This window comes from Nomascus leucogenys, chromosome 16 (genome assembly GCF_006542625.1).
Source record: "Nomascus leucogenys isolate Asia chromosome 16, Asia_NLE_v1, whole genome shotgun sequence".
NCBI classification, from domain to species: Eukaryota; Metazoa; Chordata; class Mammalia; order Primates; family Hylobatidae; genus Nomascus; species Nomascus leucogenys.
The window spans coordinates 58,469,268-58,490,605 of NC_044396.1; the positions used below are offsets into that span (position 1 = coordinate 58,469,268).

Sequence of the window (21,338 nt, forward strand, 5' to 3'; positions counted from 1 at the left end):
ACATTAAAATTTTTTTCTCACTTTTTAATTGGCAAATATAAATTGTATATATTTATGATATACAACATGATGTTTTGATATATGTATACACTGTGGAATGGCTAAATCAAGAAAATGAACATGTCCATTACCTCACTAATGTATCATATTTTTATGATGCGAACATTAAAAAATCTGCTCTCTTAGCAATTTTCAAGAATGTAATACATTGTTATTAACTATAGTCACCATGTTGTGTGGTACAATAGATCTCCTGAACTTATTCCTCCAGCCTAACTGAAATTTTGTATCACTCGACTAACATCTTCCCAATCTCCCCCACTACCTCCAGCCGGCTGCCCCTAGGAACCACCATTCTACTTTCTTCTTCTATGAGTTCTGCTTTTGTAGCTCTCACATATGACTGAGATCATACAATATTTGTCTTTCTGTTCCTGGCTGATTTTAGCATACTATCTTTCTGGTTGTCCAAATTGTTACAAATGAGAGAATTTCTTTCTTTTGAGAAATGTCCATTCAGGTCCTTTGCCCATTTTTTTTTAATGGAGTCATTTGCCTTCTTGCTATTGAATTTGTTTGAGTTCCTTATCTATTTTTGATATTAACCCCTTTTCAGTTATCTTGTTGGAGAATGTTTTCTCCCATTCTCCCTTCTCTTGTTAGGTTCCTGGCTGATGGGATTACTCCAGGATCATTGTGGAATGGGGTTGGATCTGGGTCATGTTACCGCTTCTGGGTATGCAGCAGGGTCCAAGGTTGACAGGCCTGGTACAAGGGTTCTAGTGGGCACGGATCCCACCTGGTCCCTTGGTGGACTGGGATGTCTCCAGGACCTTGGTCCACAGAGCTGGTTCTGGGATAAGGACCTGCTTCAGGGTCCACAGATGGTGGACTGTTACTACATGTGTGGATGAGTGTGGCTCACAGGTCCCTGGGAAGAAGTGTGGCATCCTCCATGTCCCTGGGAAGGCTCATCTGGGTCACTGGATGGGCCCCTAGACAGCCCATACTGCCCTAGTCTGTGGCTGAGGGGGATTGGAATCAAGTTACCGGGCTGCTTCAGGATCTCCAGCTGAGACTAAGTCTTCAAGTCTGTCTCTGGAGTCATGGACAGGTGTGTCTCCCAGCAGGTCCCTGAGCAGACAAGCCTGCTCTCAGATTGCAGTTGAGAGGGGCTGGAGCCTAATGCAGTGCTATTTTAAGACGCACATGGGGCCAAGGTCAGAGTCAGCCTGCAGGAGCACTGACCAGCTTGTCTCCCTCCAGGTCCCTCTGTGGGCAAGACTTGTCTCAAGCTGCAGGTGACTTGGGCTGGAACCACTTCTCAGGGTTGTTTCAGGATCTGCTGTGGGACCTAGGTCAGCTGGCCTTCCTGCAAGGCAGGACGTGAGTCTCTTTGAGCCCCTGGGCAGGCAGAACTACTTTCTGGCTGTCCCTTAGTGTATTAACACCTGGAGAGTTCCTGGTACTTAGCTAGATGCTCTGGAGTTTGGACATAAAAGACACAATTACTGACCTTTGCAAAAACAAAAGTTATATGAAAAATGCAGTACACATTTTAATGTGGAATGTATTTTAGTTGTAGATTGCTTCAGAAGAGGGGAGATCAGAGAAGCATGAAACTACCTGGCAAGAATTCACAGGATCTGTGGACCCTGTATTGATTCTGGAAGAATTTGGATAAGTGAGATTAGAGGGGAAAGAAAACTTCAGTACAGAGAAGAATCAGAAATGTATAGTATATTCAGAGCTCAGGTATGAGCATTATAAGTAAGCAAGCTCAAGCAGAGTAGAGCGCCTAGGTTAGGAAATATCAATAAGGTAAGTTTACAGGGAAACCAGAAAACAAGAAAGAGGCTTTAGATTTGATGTGAAAATAAAAAGGAATCCACCTTGTAAAACTCAAAAGAGTCTAATATTTCTTTGATAATTTGTTCTGCTAACATTTATTTGAATCTTTAGCATAAAAGTCTTCTCTTCATACCTCATGCATTTTATTCTTCATTTTATGCCCATTATCTCTTGTAGTGCCCCGAGTGGAATTCAAATATATATGTACCTCATTACCTGCACAGTACATCTCTTAAAACAAAATCCAATGGACCCTTGGATATCCCAGTTTGAAATTATCTGTAATATTTAGTATCCCCTTTGGACTTGAAGCCTAATTTTCTGCAGGCAAGGCGATGTAATTCACTGTGTACACTTAATGCTTATGGTGCTTACGGTCAAAACCTTGAACCATTTTGGTTCTTCTTCCAAGAACTGTTTTTATAGATTTACTGTTTTAAATATGAAATATAGAAAACATATTTATTATGCACTAGGTTACTTAAACAGATATTCATAGAATTTTAAGATCTTAATGATACAGCAGCATCTAGGAATGCATAGAAGTAGGTTAGAAAAATGTGTCTTTTGCTTAAATAAAATCACTTCACAGAAGATTTGTGAAATGGCAAAGTAATTACAATGAAACGAATTTATTAGAATATAGTATTTTTTTTTCAGCTGGATTTGAAGCCTAAAATCTTATTCATGAATAAAATGATTAAAATAATTATTTTGGTAAAGTATCATCCCAATAATCCATTGTTGTATTCAAGGACTCTTCACATTTTAATAAATATGTTAAAAGAGAAAGGGTTTATTAAATTCACATCCTATTTTCCTTAATATTGCACTAAAAGAGTGACCTAAAAAGAACAATTGTGTTTATGCTTATAGCTTATATCATAGCTGGGCATTCAGGGGAAGTCAAATCACTCCATATATTTTAAAAAGTTTCCTCTAATATGAAGATACAGTCTTTCTCTTGTGAAAAAGGGGCAGATCTCACTCTTGGCAATGTTAGAATTTTGGCTGAAACCTATGAATTCATACGTAAGTGTGGAGAATGATGTTGGAGATTTGTGTTAAGATTATGAATCACCAAAACGAACACAAAATTTAAACTTGTGTGAAGATTTTAAAGATGTTTTCTCTGGAAAGATTACATTGATAAGCAATCAATCATTTAAATGTAATTAAAAAAATAACAAGCCCAATACAGGGTTTTTAAAAAAAATCATATCATAAAAATGTAAATATAACAGACTTTTTAATTTTTTTCAACTCAGTAAGCTTTGAGTGCCTGGTAGGCACATTGTGGCTATTCTTGACAAAATAAGTCAGGTAGTTACAAGTTGTAAAAGAAAAGGAAAGATAATATAACAACAAAATGAATATTAGAGTGATTAGTATAATTATTGCTATGAATGGTCACTATACATTTTTTTCTGTGTTTGGATATTTACTTCTTATAAACATGTAAGTTTTTTTATTTTTAATTTTTTTATTTTTTGGTGTCATCAGAAAAAATGCAATTCTTTAATATTTATTTCATTTTAGAAATCTACATATAAGCTTATAAAATTCCAAGTTGGTAGTTATTGCAGGTAAAGGACATTGAGCAAAGATTGCACTTTTAAACATTATAGCTAGGATCTTAGGAAATTATCCTGAACTTTAAGGACTAAAAACAATACCCTGTCGACGAAAAAATGCATCAGACAGAGTTAAACAGCTGCAAGGAAAACTGGATTCCATATTATTGCAATAGAGGAGAGAGACTGAACACAACTCCACTAAAACAAAAGGCAGAAGTGTTTTTAAGTGCTGGATTGAGCTAGCAGAAAAGTTCTAGAGGACATTGCAGGAGGGCATGGTTGGTCAATTTGATTATGCCATCTTTGTTTACTAATTGGCACTTACTTAAATTAGACTTCTACCCTCCCAGAGGGAGAGGCAGCTAGCAAAGCTATCTTTTTCAATGTCTACCTTTTAAAGGGATGGCTCCCAGGTCCTTGAGAAATACATTACTGTATTATGAAACTGTGAGGTGGTTGACACAAGATTTGCATCTCAAAGGGGCAGAGAATGGATTTACAATTGCAACTGTCTTGAAGTAAATACCCTAAGAAAAAGGAAGTCAGGAGGACATAGACAGGAAGAAACCCACCTAAAGTTTAGTCAAACTGAGAGAAACATCAGAACATTAAGGCTATCTTGGTCAACTCTTCAGTTATATTAAGTTGTACCATGTACATTGACAATATTTGACCATTTTTGACCTACAAAAGCAATGGGTTCATATGGCTCTATCTAAGATTCTAGGATCCAGTTTGTTTTTGTATTATTTTTACATTCTGCAGAAGCAAACAATTCTCCACTTGTGGTTATTAGTTTTACACTTTCTTATTTCGAAAAGGACTTAGGGGGATTTTATGTGTATTTACATTAAATAATATATATATATGTATGCATATGTTTGTATATATCTGTGTGTTTATTTAAAAAAGGTTAAAATTGAAGTTGGCAAAAAGAATAATTAAAAAAAAGGTTAGCAGAAGTCTTGAATAGTTCTTAAAAAATGTCACAGGTTTGTTTCAGAGCTTCCCCTAATTTAATGCAAGGAAAGAAGTGTAGTAAGTTGCAGTAATGACCCTAGGATAAAAGTAACCCAGAAATTTAGAATAATAGTTTTACAGGTGTTGAGACCTAACACAATTTTTTTTCCTTTAAGTGCTCATAAAGGCAACATTTGTGTGTTGGCAACTTGTCCACTAAGCCTAATAGTTGATTTCATAGTCTGGGTTTTTGCTTGTTGATTGTTTTTTTAAATGATGTCTCCCAATGCAAACTTGGCAAAACTCCAAAGTGTAATTTAGTAAAAGCAATTTGATTAGGTATAAAAATAACAACATCCAGATACACGGTTCTCTAAAGATGGAATTAAATGTATCTAGAAGAATGAATTGCATCAGACAATATTCCATATATATATTTGTATATATATATGTGTGTATATATGTGTGTGTATATGTATATGTATGTCTATATATATATGTCTATATATATTTTATTATTATTATTATTTTTTTTGAGACGGAGTCTCAGTCTTTCACCCAGGCTGGAGTGCAGTGGCTGGATCTCAGCTCACTGCAAGCTCCGCCTCCCGGGTTCACGCCATTCTCCTGCCTCAGCCTCTGGAGTAGCTGGGACTACAGGCGCCCGCCGCCATGCCCGGCTAATTTTTTGTATTTTTAGTAGAGACGGGGTTTCACCATGTTAGCCAGGATGGTCTCGATCTCCTGACCTCGTGATCTGCCCGCCTCGGCCTCCCAAAGTACTGGGATTACAGGCATGAGCCACCGCGCCCAGCCTATATATATATATATAATATATATATATAAAATATATATATATATAAAATATATATATATATAAAATATATATATATATATAAAATATATATATATATTTTTGGTAAACTGAACCCTCGATAAAAATCAGGCAACACAGCTTAGAAACTTTTGAAGCTAACTGTTGTGGTGTCAGAATTTGGAGTTCCTTTGCCTTTACAGATGTAAGTCTATGTGCCGTAACAATTTTACCGAGGACAGAACAGACAGCCTTTTTTGGAATGTAAACAGACAAGTTAGGATGTGGATGAACCTTCATAGCTGCTTACTTCACTGGCTGGCCAATATTATTATTCTGGTAGTCAGGGTCCAGGTAAAATTAGAATTCATTAAAATCATGGTTCTTGCTTTATTCCTTGATAGCCACTTATATGCACTTGTATGCACACAACAATTTTCAGAGTGTGCTTTATTTTTGTCCTTTTTTAAAAATATGATGGCCTCTATGTTAAATGGCGAGTTCTTTCTATGTAAATATTATATTTTATTAATCCTTGTATCATTAATACTAAGAGTAATAGGGCACGAGAAATATTTTGTTTGCTTATGAATGACTTAAGGAAGCTGAAGTTTGATATTTAAAATTATAAATATAACATGTAAAATTATCAGTAAACAACGGATTGATTCCATCTGTCCTTTGCCTCATGTTTTCTGCTTTGCAGTAAGTAAAAAACCACAAAACTTTGGGGGTCAAGTTCACCAAGTCTCAAATGTGGTGGCAGACGCTGCTAGCTTTCTGCCAGTATCCACTTCCCCACCTTCCTTGGTTTACAGTTAGGACACTAGATGCCCCGAATAATGGCTGCATTTTCCAATTATCCTTAGAGTAAGAGTGGCCAAATGACTAAGCGCTGGCCAATAAAATGTAGGCAGAAATGTCATGTGTAAATGTTAGGAAGCATCTTTCTTTTCTTCCTCCTCCTTTCTGCTGGCAGGAATGCAGACATGTTCGCTGGAGCTCAGCAACCTCTTGGACCATGAAGGGAAACACATGATTGAGAAGGGTGGACTACAAGAAAGAAGACACCTCCTTCCCTGGTGTCCATGGAATTGCCATATATGCCTTGGCCTTCTTAGGTCGAGATTTATTTGTATGAGAGAAAAATAAAGTCTTTTCTAAGCCACTTTATTTAGGGTTGCTTTTTCTTAAACTTGTAGCCAAGCCTAGCGGTAGTCATTTGGGGCTCTTTGGAAATCCTTTCCAATTCCCTAAGACTGGGCTAGAAGCCCCATCTTCTGTGCTCCCACATGCCCTGTATGTACCTTTATTAGAACATTTTCCCTATTTTATTGAAACCATCTTATTTTACATAAAACATTATTTGAGCACAAGAATAATATCTTATTCATTCAACCCTGAGCTATAGCTAGGATAGTGTATGTTCACATAGGATATGCTCAATAGGTATTTGTTTAACTGAAAAACACTGGATTAATGACCTGACTGAATAAAGTGCTAACCGTACTATGGAATTAATTTGAATGATTTTGATTCAAAATCATAGGACACTATAGTAGATGTCAAAATATATGTGTGGAGATGTTTGTCATATTTGTCACATACATAACACCCTGGCTTATCTCCCCCATGCTAATCAATATAAATCATTTTTCCTATTATTTAGTGAATAATTTAATTCACTAAATTATTTAATGAATAATTTTTTGTTAAAGCCTTGGGTATGATGGTAACTTGTGTCATGGAATTCTTTTCTTCCTTCCTTTCCTTCTTTTCTTTTCTCTTTCTTTTCTCTTTCTTTCTTTCTTTCTTTCTTTCTTTCTTTCTCTCTCTCTCTCTCTCTCTCTCTCTCTCTCTCTCTCTTTCTTTCTTTCTTTCTTTCTTTCTTTCTTTCTATCTGCTATGGGCTAATCAGGATCTTTGTTCTAGTCTTCTTATCACAGGTATATAAAGTTGATTTGGAGAGTATAACCTTATGAAAAAATATTTGGTTCCACCAAATCACATTCTCTCATTTCCCTGAATTCTCTACTTCAGGGATTGAATGTTTTATTAACCTTTCAGATGGTTTTAAAAGTAAAGCATTCAGCTCATCATATGGTTGGTTAATTTTATCTTTGGTTTATTACATGTCTTATATTTTAAGAAAAAAATCATATTTTTTGTATCTTATACCATGACAAAACCATTGATTTGGATGAAATAAATCTGTGACAAACCGTATACACCAGGTACTAAAGATATTCATTTATTTCTTTTCTTTATAGGTCTTCTCAAACTGTGAGTAGCTAAGTGGTTTCTGCATCATTCCAGAAGCAAAGCTAAAATTTTTAGTGGTGTTGTCGACTTGACCTGCCAATTCGCTGTTCTGGAATCAAGAGAAGACTACTCGACAAGTTGCTGCAATGTCTGTATCTAATCTATCATGGTGAGTGAATGGTTTTCTTGCCTTAAATATAAATGAATATATATCATGAGCAATATTTTATGAGGGAGTTGTACAGGCAGAGCTTGGGCAGAGAGAAAACTTAAAAATCTGTTTTCCAAAGATTATTGTCCCATGTTAGGGTAAGGAAAGCAACCTAGGGTTAGAAGTCTGACACTTTCAGTGCTGTGATATCTGGGGGCTCTGGAAAGGATTGAAGCCTCACACTGAATCTGAGTGACATGCAATATCTTTCTTCCCAGCACACCCTAGGAGAGAGAAGTAATAGAATATCCTTTCAGTATTCCTTGCTATCGGTATATTCCCAGATATAGGACTAACAAGCTATATGGGTGACTGTCAGTGTGGGGTAGATATTTGCTCATCAGTACTTCTTTTCTTCAGGTTTTGTATTTCAACAAATCTACCCAGATTAAACTGAATAGAACTGAAATATGGAAGAGAAAAATTTGTTATAGATGCACATCTCTAAATAGCTGGCATTCTAAATAATCTTTGACTTTCAGTGCATGTTAAAAGCTGTTTGGGATTTAAAAGAAGAAGTGTAAGGATATTTTTCTGACAAAAAATGAGCTTTTCTATAGCAATGAAGAGCAATACTAGTAGGGATAAATTTGAAGGTATTTTATTGAACTTTGACTTTTTTATATAAAGAGGTGAATAGGTGACATTTATATAAATTTACAGTATTCAATACGTGAATATGAGGAAACTCTGGTAATTTTTTCCATTTCTTTAAGAATTCATTTTATCCTTGCTCTTCAATTTGTGCTGGAAATGTAGATAGCATCAGATTAAACAGTTGTTACTGGCTCAACTTAGCTCCATAAATTTATTTTTAGTGAAGTAAGCAATTTTTTTAGGGCAAGGATATAATTATTTGTTTAGATTCGGAGTCATGTTTCTGAAGGACCCACTTTTTATGGACTCCCTAGAAGGTATCCTTGGATCTTTTGGCCTGGGTGCTAAGAATCTCAGTTTGAAAAAAAAAAAGAAAGAAACTAAAGTATAATCAAACAAATTTCATTTAAATTGTGAATTATTACTGCACAGTATGTTTTCTTAATATATTACTATTTAAATTATCATTTAAAGTTTTTAAAAATGGAATTTTTGTAGAACCTGTGAGTCATTTCGAACTCCTGGGAGACCTTGACACGTTTCCTTAAAGGAATTATACTCCTGGCAAATTGTGTGTAGGAGATGAATTCTCAAAAAGCAGGGAGCATGTCAAAGAAGGGGGAGGGGAGGGTTGGGGAAAGGAAAAGGAAAGGGGGAGGAGGAGATTGAAACAGGTATGATTGTTGTATTTCAAGATAGCGTGCAGTGCAGCCTGATTCACAGGGTCAGGGCAGGGCTAACATTGAGGCCTGGCCTCGGTGCGTACTTCTATTAACTGCTTTGATGTGATATGAGGATATGATTGTTGCTCCAAAACTCCACAAAGAGAGAGACTGCATGTGATAGTTCCAGCCCAATTGTCCAGCACAACACCTAGAATTTAGTAGATATTCTGTAAGTGCATGCTGTGGAAATGAGTGAAAAAATGAAAGCAGGTAATTCAATGGTAAATAAACGTTATCCTTCTAAATGAAAGTTTTAAATTGTGAGGCTATCTTATAGAATTCATCTATGTGGAATTTGTAAGAATTCTTTCCGTGTTACAGGTTCAGATTTTATAGAAATGATTCTTGAATATTTTTATCAGTGTGGTCCTCGATTTCTAGCTAGTGTTCTGCATTAGATTTCCATGCAGGGAGCTATTAATTTGTTTTACCAGTGTCACCCCCGCCATGCAGCTGTGAGGTGTTTGGCATCCTCATTCTCCCACTTAGCATTTGGGTTGCCCAAGTGCTGGCAGCAAAGGAGACAAGAAAGTAAATCTAAAACATGCAAAACGAGTCACTGATTTATGTCACTGATACCTAGTTTAGACATCATTAACCTTTTTTTTTTTTTACAATAACCTTTGTAATTCTTCTATATTCCTAACATCTTATAATTTTTACTTTGGGGATTATTGTTTTATAAATATTTCAGTAGGAATGCATAGTAACTCATCATTACATTAATTTAGTTAAGCGGTTACAATCCTTTATCGGGCTCTCTGTTTTGAAATCTGAAACAAAGACATGAAAATATTGACTGATATGGGAAAATTAACTAGGTTGAAAGATTATTAATTTAAAATAAAACATGTAACATTTAAGTGTATGCCATGCTTGATTTAGCCTGACTAGTGCATTCTCTAACTGTTGTGGAAAACTACACGGGAATCTAGATCAGAAGTTTGGCTGATAACCACATAATCATAACAAGGAGAGCTACGTGCTTCCAGTATTCAAAGGAATCAGGATAGGATACACTTGGCAGGATACACCTGTCAATAAAGGATCCATCTGCTAAACACAGAGGTCAGCCTCGCAGGGCAGCTTCTTTGTGTCTAGGAGTTGGATTAGCACTGCCAATGTTTGCCCCAATGATTCTGAGTTCCACTTCTGCCAGACTCTGTCTGCTTGGCTTTCTTGTCAATGTTACCAACTGAGCTTCTAGTCAAAACTTCCTGCAATCTGTGAACAGCGTAGTCTGCCTACCATGACATCGTATTAGTTGACCATATCCACGTGTTGATTTTAAAATGTAACTCTGAGGTTAATGTGGGAAGTGCAGGATGCCTGTTGTGACTCTCACAGAAAACCTAGGAATTTTAAATGCATAGATTAGTATAGTTACAGGCATATTTACAAATACCTAAGCAATTCTCCCAGCTTTTAAATACCCTGTATAAGAAAGTTATCTTTTTATACATTAAAAAAACTTCTTTCTCTAATAGTTATATGTATGATACTTGAAAAAATATATAAATACTTTAGCCATTTCATGTAAAATCTAAGAAACATATTTAATCCAGGAAACTTCCAAGTTTCCAGGAAACTACTGTCTCAGTTGGAAAAAAGGAATAGTGGAACTTGATTGTTTCATGAATCTTCCTATTTAGTAAATAATGATCAGAGAGAGACAATGAGTAAGTTGATGCTGGTTGAAATAGAAACAAAGGGATGTGCAGAATCTGTTGCAGAAAACAACGAACAAGTGACAGGTTCCAGGCTAATCTGAGGGAAAGAATTGTTTCTGGTAGCCTGGTTAAGTAACTGGAGACAAAATACTGGTCAACATATGTACAGTAACACTAAAATAGTGGGAACTTAGTGTGTAGTAGGGCCTGGAGAGTAGCAAGGAATTGGTTTAGTAGTGGAGAGTCTCAGTATGTTAATAGGGATCCTAGTGAAGGCTCAACTGATTTTGCAAGATGACATCTTTTTGACCCAAATTATTTTTCACCATGATGCCTGCACACACTTTAATTTTGGTCCCCAAATCTGTTAAAGACTGGACAGCATCTTGTGGAGGTGATAGTAATTCTACTAGAGCCATGTATGGGAGAAAGAAGTCACTGGATGAAAGGCAGAATCCAAGTAGCCGCTCAAAAACTAGTGAGCATCTATAATATGCCATGTCCTGTGCTAAACACAGGGAAACAGTATTGGTTAAAAGTAATGACTGCTCTTCTTGGAGCTCATTTATAAGCCAGAAGACTGATAAGTGATCAAATAGCTCTGGTTTAATGTGATAAGTGCTTTAAAAGATAAAAGGTACGTGCAGAATGTGTTTGAAAACAAAAGGGATATTTGTTTTTCCTGCTTGGGATGAAATGACTTATTTTTCAGAAATACAAATACACCTCTTGCATTTATTCCTAAATATAAAGAAATAAACTAATTGCAAAGGGTCAAACACTACAGAAAAATTATATAGCAGAAACTAAAAATGACCTAAATCTTATCATTCACAGAAAACCATTGTTTAAAACGTTTATGTATATTATTTTCTGCATATATTCACTGTTTTTTTTTTTTTTTTTTGCAAAATTAGACTCAAACCATGTATAATACTTTGCCATCTTCTGTTTTTAGTGAACCGTTTCTATGGTCCTCACTCCATTTGGTGGATATAGAGCCACATCATCACCTATAGAGGCTGGTGTATCATCGCGTGGCAGTAGTATTGTTTAGCTATCTAGGTTGGACCTTCAGATAGCTTCCACTTTTCTTTTATACGATTGTAAATATTTCTGCTGTGGGGAAAATTATTCAGAGATTATTGGTCACAAAGTATTGTGCCATTCAGGGTATGCAGCAGAGCCCTATCTTGTTGCAACTACCCGGATTGTAGACATCAAGGCCCTGGAAGAAATAATGTTTCTGAGAAAGAGTCTTGTTAATTCATCTTCTTTTTTTTTTAGTTTTAGAAAGGGGTCCATTATGTATGCTCACCCTTTTCCCAGATTTAGTTCCTCATAAACATCAAGTAATGTGCTGGTAACTGAGAAATACTGCAGTTGGTTAGTAGAGTTTTATCAGAAGTCAACAAAATATTCCATTTTGCATGCCTACAGATTGGAAAAATAACAAAGCCTAAGTTGGGTAAGTTATTAATGTTTTGACTAAATTTAGAAATGGTGAATGATCTTCATTACATATGTTTATCATTTAAAATACTATTATGAATGTTGGCAATTTCAATAACACTTTAATAGGAAATAAATACATTTGAATTATTCTCTTTATCCAAAAGTAATGATTTTTTTTAGGCTGGGTGCAGTGGCTCACGCCTGTAATCCCAGTACATTGGGAGGCCGAGGCAGGTGGATCACTTGAAGTCAGGAGTTCAAGACCAGCCTGGCCAACATGGTGAAACCCCATCGTTATTAAAAATACAAAAAATTTGCATGGGTGGTGGCGCGCACCAGTAGTCCCAGCTACTCAGGAGGCTGAGGCAGGAGAATTACTTGAAACCAGGAGGCAGAGGTTGCAGTGAGCAGAGATGACACCACTGCACTCCAGCCTGGGTGACAGGGCAAGACTCCATCTCTAAACAACAACAACAACAACAACAACAAAAACAAAAAAAGTAATAATTTTTTTTAGAATTTTAGAGTTGAGAAAAATGCAAAATTAGAAATGCGGAAAGTTTGCTTTGTCAGATTATTCACATTACTTATAATATTTATATCTAACTTCTTATTTAATGAATAAATGAAGAAGTTGAATCATTCTATATTGTTCTTTGGCACCTGCATTTAGGAGGAGAAAATTCTGGAGAGACGGAAGCAGCCACTTCATTTTAAGGAGGAGGAATGGGGAAATCAAACTATCTTCTCAAAAATTTCTATAGCCATTCTTTTGCAAACTACTTGTCCTATTTATGCTGCTAAATTGCAAGCTCTTAGGGACAATACTAATGTACTTGTATTTGCAATGGCAGAGGAAGTACAGGCTTGAACTGTCTCTATTTTTGGAACAATCAGGACCTGCAGGGGGAACAATGTGGATAAATAGAGATTGTAAGGGAAGTTATTAGCCCCAGTTTTATAGTAAAGGAGGAAAAGTCAGAATTTTGAAGGGTCTATTGTTGTCAAAAAGGAAAAAATAAAGAGAAAGGTTAGACATGAATATAAGACTGATATTTCTATTTTTTTTTTAAAGGAGACCTCTGTGTGATAGGAAAAGCTTAGTTGTGAGATAATATGAGTATTTCGCAGTGGTAAGTTCATGTTGAATGAATGACTGTTCCATTACGGTACTGAGAAGAGAGTGGGTTTGAGAGCCTGAAACCAAAGAATCTTCCTGTTAAGTGGAAATGGTCAGCTTGTAAAGGAGTAGAGACAGAGTAGAGTAACTCAAGTTTAGGGGAGCATAAATTAAGAGAAAATAACCTAGGAAGAGAAAAAAAAAGAATAGAATAGCCAAAACAAAAGCTCAAGAGGAATGAAAAATGTGTCCTCCCAAATTACATAAAACTTTAAGGTAAAGTATCATTATTTGGGTTAAAGTTAAATTTAATGAATTCTACAAAATGCCAATGTCTTTCTATTCAAAATATGCCTTTTCAAGTTGAAAGTCTTTCATTAGTAAAATGATTAATACTATTTTGATTTGGGATTGACACTTTAATTAAATACACTACATTTTTAGAATCTGTAACCATTTTTTGGCTTTAAGCTATGTGCCTTTAGAATAACTTTTTAAAAATTAGACATTTATAAGAGACTTGGATATTTTTCTTCTTATATCTCCCTCAAATTATTTCTCTTTGAATAGTCAAATAATTAGTAAAACACTATATTTTAATTTTGTCTTTAAAAACTAATGCCAACTAGACATAAATCACATCCTTGAAAGGAAATGCTTGGTAAGTTTTGGTCTAGGTAGAAGAGTTTGATTTCCTGTGCATTTAATGAGCCTGAGGTTGCAGGTTCAAACCCCACAGGGACTAATAAGTTCTATTCTCTTTCTTTTCCAAAGCCTACTAGACCTGTAACCTTGACCAGCCCTCCTTCTCAAACTTGCTATTGGTCATAAGTCATTAGAAATAATTGATTGATCATCACCAGCTTACAACTAGGTTTGGGGAAAAATATAAACATGAAAATCAAGTGTTCTTCAGGGGTTGATAATGGGTCACATATATCATCTTCCTTTTGAATGTCATCCAGGTCAAATAATTTAGATTTATGCTTTGAAATAAGACTTTTCATCATTCTCAAATGAATCATAATTTACTCTCTTGTGGAAGATCTACAGTGAATTATCACACCAATATTTCCTTAGACTATAGAAGCTTTAACATAAAACTGGGCAGTCTGTTCCAAACCTTAAGGCTAGAGTTTCTACACACCACCCATTTGTGGACTTGAACAATTAGGTAAAAGACCAGCAAATCGTCTACGATATAATTTAGTTATCAAAATAGATATGTAGGCTAACAGATGTTATTTTCAGCATGATCAAATAAAATTGACTGTCAAATCTTAAACACTATTTTCCGTAATTATCAACATTGTGTTATCCTAGTATACATTCTCCATCTTCTTTTATGTATTACATTTTGTTTGTTTTTTATTTGTTTTTAAAATTGTGAAAAGATTCCAGCTTGATTATAAAACTATTCCAGTTTAAACAATCACTTTTCATTACCATTATATGGTCAATAAAAGAATTCACTGCATTCATTTACACTTAGTTTTATGTTTCCTTTTTTTTTTTTTTTTTTTTGAGACGGAGTCTTGCCCTGTCACCCAGGTTGGAGTGCAATGGTGCAATCTCGGCTCACTGCAACCTCCGCCTCCCGGGTTCAAGGGATTCTCCTGCCTCAGCCTCCCAGGTAGTTGGGACTACAGGTGCGTGCCACCATGCCCAGCTAATTTTTTGTATTTTTAGTAGAGACGGGGTTTCACCGTGTTAGCCAGGATAGTCTCGATTTCCTGACCTCGTGATCTGCCCGCCTTGGCCTCCCAAAGTGCTGGGATTACAGACGTGAGCCACCACGCCCTATCTATGTTCCACTTTTAAGAGTAGGTTCATTGATATGAGCTGTGAGAATAATTTAAAGTTAGTTTATGAATAAATAATTTTAAAATAATTCTTGCACAATTAGAGATAAATTAGTATAATTTATTTCTAAACAGGCAGTGTATTATTTTTATTAAATTAGAATTTAAAAATATTTATATTCATTCATTTCTTTATTCAACAAATTTTTGAACATCTACATTGTACAATTTACTATTTTCAATGCTGTGGAGAGAATGATGAATGACACAGAAATTTCTGCTCTCATGAAGCTTAGATTAATTTTTATCTATATCTGTGCTGAAGACAGATATAGATAAAAATATGTCAGCATGACAGATAGTGATATGTATTTTGAAGAATAAGCAGCTCATAAAGATAGAGTATGATGGCAGAGGATTGGGGAGGTGGTATGAAGAGGCTCCTCAGAGGTGACATTTAAGCAGAAATGAACTATACAACTCAGAGGAAAACTATTTCAGGCAGAGAAACAGAAAGGACAAAGAACCTGAGACTGAAAAGTATCTGGTATGCTTGGGGAACCATCTAGGAAGCTAGGTAGGTGGAAAACAGCCAATAAAGGGGAGAGTCCCAGGAACTGAGCTTAGAGAGGTAGCAGGGAGGCATATAGGCCAAGAGAAAGACTGGAGTGTGTTCTAAATGTGATGGGAAATTTTGCCCTCCCTTTCTAGGTTACAGGTGAGAGTTCATATGAAATGTAAATTTAGAGAAATTCAGTGATAGGAATAATTGAGTGTTGAAAACAGAGTCTTGACACAATCTGATTTCTAAATTCAAAAGGATTTCTCTATGTTCTTCAAAGTTTATGAAAATAATTCATATTGTATTCTTAATACAAACATATGGCAGAAAAATAAGATATAATAAAAAAAAAAAGATACCAAGGTAATGGAAAACCATTTTCATGAATATAACCAGTTTCTCATTATTATACATTTTAAGAGATTCAACAAATCTGACACATCTGAATAATTAAGGACATGGTATATGTTTTGTTTTGTTTTATTGCATTTTATTCTATTTTTTATTTTTATTTTTTGTTTCTTCTTAAAAAAATGGGATATATTTGCACAGTGTTCAGGTTTGTTACATAGGTATACGTGTGCCATGGTGGTTTGCTGCACCTATTGACCCATCCTCTAAGACCCCTCCCCTCAACCCCCACTCCCCAACAGGCCCTGGTGTGTGTTGTTTCCCTCTCTGTGTTCTCAATGTTCAACTCTCACTTATGAGTGACAACATGCGGGGTTTGGTTTTCTGTTCCTAGTTTACTGAGGATGATGGCTTTCAGCTTCATCCATGTCCCTGCAAAAACATGATCTCATTCCTTTTTACGGCTGCATAGTATTCCGTGGTATTTTCTTTATCCAGTGTATAGTTGATGGGCATTTGGGTTGGTTCCGTGTCTTTGCTATGGTAAGTAGTGCTGCAGTAAACATACTTGTTCATGTGTCTTTAGAGTATAATGATTTATATTCCTTTGGGTATATACCCAATAATGGGATTGCTGGGTCAAATGGTATTTCTGGTTCTAGATCCTTGAGGAATCACTACACTGTCTTCCACAACGGTTGAACTAATTTACATTCCTACCAACAGTGTGAAAGCATTCCTATTTCTCCACAGCCTTGCCAGCATCTATGGTTTCCTGACTTTTTAATAATCACCATTCTGACTGGCATGAGATAGTATCTCATTGTGGTTTTGATTTGCATTTCTCTGATGATCAGTGATGTTAAGCTATTTTGCATATGTTTGTTTGCTGCATAAATGTCTTCTTTTGAGAAGTATCTGTTCATATTCTTTGCCCACTTTTTGATGGGGTTGTTTGTTTTTTCTTCTAAATATGTTTAAATTCCTTATAAATTCTGAATATTAGACCTTTGTCAGATGGGTAGATTGCAAAAATTTTCTCCCATACTGTAGGTTGCCTGTTCACTTTGATGACAGTTTCTTTTGCTGTGTAGAAGCTCATTATTTTGATTAGAACCCATTTGTCAATTTTGGCTTTTGTTGCAATTGTTTTTGGCATTTTAGTCATGAAGTCTTTGCCCGTGCCTATGTCCTGAATGGTATTGCCTAGGTTTTCTTCTAGGGTTTTTATGGTTTGGGGTTTTACATTTAAGTCTTTAATCCGTCTTAAGTTAATTTTTTTATAAGGTGATGGAAGGGGTCCAGTTTCAGTTTTCTGCAAATGGCTAGTCAGTTTTCCCAGCACAATTTACTGAAGAGGAGATCCTTTCCCCATTGCTTGTTTTTGTCAGGTTTGTTGAAGATCAGATGGTTGTAGATGTGTCATGTTATTTCTGAAGTCTCTGTTCTGCTCCATTGGTCTATGTGTCTGTTTTGGTACAAGTACCATGCTATGTTGGTTACTGTAGCCTTGTAGTTTAGTTTGAAGTCAGGCAGTGTGATGCCTCCAGCTTTGTCCTTTTTGCTTAGGATTGTCTTGGCTGTACGAGGTCTTCTTTGATTCCATATAAAATTTAAAATAGTTTTTTTCTAATTCTGTGAAGAATGTCAATGGTAGTTTGATGGGAATAGTATTGAATCTCTAAATTACTTCGGGCTGTATGGCCATTTTCACGACATTGATTCTTCCTATCCATGAGGATGGAATGTTTTTCTGTTTGTTTGTGTCCTCAGTTATTTCTTTGAGCAGTGGTTTGTAGTTCTCTTTAAAAAGGTCCTTCACATCCCTTCTTAGCTGTATTTCTAGGTATTTTATTCTCTTTGTAGCGATTGTGAATGGGAGTTCATTCATGATTTGGCTCTCTGCTTGCTTATTGTTGGTGTAAAGGAATGCTTATGATTTTTGCAGATTGGTTTTGTATCCTGAGACTGCGCTGAAGTTGCTTATCAGTTCAAGAAGTTTTGGGGCTGACACGATAGGGTTTTCTAAATATAAAATCATGCCATCTGCAAATAGAGACAACTTGACTTCCTCTCTTGCTAGTTGAATAGGCTTTATTTCTTTCTCTTGCCTGATTGCCCTGGCCAAAACTTCCAATACTCTGTTGAGTAGGAGCGGTGAAAGAGGGCAACTTTGTCTTATACCAGTTTTCAAAGGGAATGCGTCTAGCTTTTGCCCATTGAAGATGATATTGCCTGTGGGTTTGTCATAAATGCTCTTATTATTTTGTGATATATTCCATCAATACCTAGTTTATCGAGAGTTTTTAACATGAAGGGATGTTGAATTTTATCATCGGCATTTTCTACATCTATTGAGATAATCATGTGATTTTGTCTTTCGTTCTGTTTATGTGATGGATTACGCTTATTAATTTGCACATGTTGAACTAGACTTGCTCCCCAGGGATTAACCCAACTTGATCATTGTGGATAAGTTTTTGATGTGCTGCTGGATTTGGTTTGCTAGTATTTTATTGAGAATTTTCCCATCCATGTTCATCAGGGATATTGTCCTGATGTTTTCTTTTTTTCTTGTGTCTATTTCTGGGTTTGGTATCAGGATGATGCTCGCTTCATAAAATGAGTTAGGGAGGAGTCCCTTCTTTTTAGTTGTTTGGAATAGTTTCAGAAGGAATACTACCAGCTCCTCTTTGTACCTCTGGTAGAATTCAGCTGTGAATTCTTCTGGTCCTGGGCTTTTTTTTTTTGGTTGGTAGGCTATTAATTACTGCCTCAATTTCACAGCTTGTTACTGGTCTATTCAGGGATTTGACCTCTTCCTGATTTAGTCTTGGTAGGGTGTATGCATCCAGGAATTTGTCCATTTCTTCTAGATTTTCTAAGTTTGTTTGCATAGAGGTGTTTATAGTATTCTCTGATGGTAATTTTTATTTCTGTGGGGTCAGTGGTGATATCCCTTTATCTTTTTTTATTGTGTCTATTTGATTCTTCTCCCTCTTTATTAGCCTAGCTAGCAGTCTATTTTGTTAATTTTTTCAAAAAAAGCAGCTTCTGGATTCATTGATTTTTTGGAGGGTTTTCTCATGTCTCTATCTCCTTCAAGTCTTCTCTTAGTTATTTCTTGTTTTCTGCTAGCTTTTGGATTAGTTTGCTCTTGTCTCTCTAGCTCTTTGAATTGTGATGTTAGGGTGTTGATTTGAGATCTTTCTAGCTTTCTGATGTGGGCATTTAGTGCTATAAGTTTTCCTTTTAACACTGCTTTTGCTGTGTCCCAGAGATTCTGGTACATTGTCTCTTTGTTCTCATTGGTTTCGAAGAACTTCTTGATTTCTGCCTTAATTTCATTATGTACCCAGGAGTCATTCAGGAGCAGGTTTTCCAGTTTCCATGAAATCGTGTGGTTTTGAGTGAGTTTCTTGATACTGAGTTCTACCTTGATTGTACTGTGTTCTCCAATAACTCTTCCTGCAGGGAAGCCTCACCCAATGAGGAAGGATATGCCTGAAGAAACACTCTGGTGGCAGACTGCCACAGCAGGTGTGTTGGGCTGTGGGGACAAGTCTTGGGACAAAGCCTCCCTGGCTCCAGCAGGGGAAAAGCACAGCCTGGAGCTATAGAAATGGGTGCTGCCCTTCCCCTGCCCAGGGAGCTTAGCTTGTTAGGCAGTTGCGAGTCCCAGTGCTGACTGCTGCCTGTCCCCCAAGGAGCTCAAAGGACTTAGACAGCAGGCAGTCACAACTGTGCTGGTTGCCCCTCCCCGCAGGAGTTCAGCAGGATTAAGCAGATTCCAGCTGAGAGGCTGTAAGATGTTCCAGGGTTGGGACAGTAGGCCTGGTGGCATGGGTTCACAAGTGGTATCTTCCAATCTGTGGGTTGCACAGTTTCATGGAAAAAGCAGTTTCCCTGGCTGGGTAGCATGCTCACTCAGCACCTCCCTTGGCTCAGGGGAAGGGGTTCCCCATCTCCCTGTGGCTCTCAGGTGGGCTGCCACACCCCACTGTTCTTCCTTCTCTCTGTGAGTCACACTAGCCTTCTAATCAATTTTGATGACAGAACATGGATACCTTGGTTGCTGGTAAAGAATTCACATGCTTATTATGTTTTTTTTTTTTCAATGGGAGCCTTGGAACACTGCTGCTTCTAGTCAGCCATCTTGGCCTCTCCCCTGTGATATATGTTAAGCATCCCTAATTTGAAAACTCATTTGAAAACTCAACATTTGAAATGCTCCAAAATCTCAAACTTTTTGAGTACTGATGTGATGCCACAAATGAAAAATTTTACACCTGACCTTATGTGATGGGTCACAGCCAAAACAGTCAAAACCATTTCATGCAAAAAATTATGAAAATATTATATAAAATTATCTCCAGGCCATGTGTATAAGGTGTATATGAAACATAAATGAATTTTGTGTTTGGACTTGGGTACCACCCCTGAGTTATCTCATCATAAATGCAAATATTCCAAAATCCAAAAGTATCCAAGATCCAAAACATTACTGGTCCCAAGCATTTCAAATAAGGGATACTCAATCTGTTTAAAAGAGATGCCATCTATAGAAACATTTTACCTTGCCTTTTATCAGTAGATGAATTATGTTTTTATAAATTGTGGAAATTGAGAATATACAAGTCACCCTCGATATCCATGAGTTCCATATTTATAGATTCAGCCAAACTCAGATTGAAAATATTCAGGGAAAAAAATTCACAAAGTTCTTAAAAATTTGAATTTGGCCCACACCAAGTACTATGTTGAATCCACATGAATGAAGTAATGTGTAGGCATTGTATTAGGTATTATAAGTATCTAGGGATGATTTAAAGTCTCTGGGAGGATGTATATAGTTATATGTAAGTTCTATACCATTTTATACCTGGAACTTGAGTATCCTTGGATTTAGGTATCGTTGGTAGGACCTGGAACCAGTTCTTCATAAATACTAAGGGATGGCTGTATTATAGTTGCCCAACTTGTGTTTTTTGCTTATTTTTAAATCCCTTCCCTTTCCCATAAACTTTAAGACTAATTTCAATATGTAAACACAAAAGTGCATTAAACAATAATTTTTTTTTACTGGCTGTTTAATGTGTGTGTGGTTTTAGTGAGGAACCAGGTATAACACAGTACCCATCCAGGTGCTAACATGTTATGGAGAGAATGTTGGCATAAAATTACTAGGCATCCTTCTTGGATAAAATTCACTTTATTCTAAAATTATGACCTTTCTATCCTTTTCACGGTAAAATATGGTTTCTTCTATGATACTGGTTATAGATGGAAGATACGGTGTTCTTTAATATCTTTTTAGACAGAGTCTTGCTCTGTCACCCAGGCTGGAGTGCAATGGCATGATCTTAACTCACCACCACCTC

General features: G+C 36.3%; 1 protein-coding gene across 3 annotated transcripts in view; it reads left to right on the plus strand.

Annotated features, from left to right (window-relative positions):
- OXR1 (oxidation resistance 1) overlaps nt 1-21,338 on the plus strand; it is a 489,542-nt gene that overhangs the window by 82,687 nt on the left and 385,517 nt on the right. For 2 of the 3 annotated variants that reach the window (XM_012508055.2, XM_012508063.2), the window contains exon 2: nt 7,473-7,633. In XM_012508055.2, the coding sequence (XP_012363509.2) occupies nt 7,611-7,633 (23 nt within the window). In that variant the 5' untranslated portion in view covers nt 7,473-7,610. Of the gene's footprint in view, nt 1-5,934; nt 6,324-7,472; nt 7,634-21,338 lie in introns of those variants that run through there. The other variant, XM_030794884.1, reaches the window with a different exon arrangement.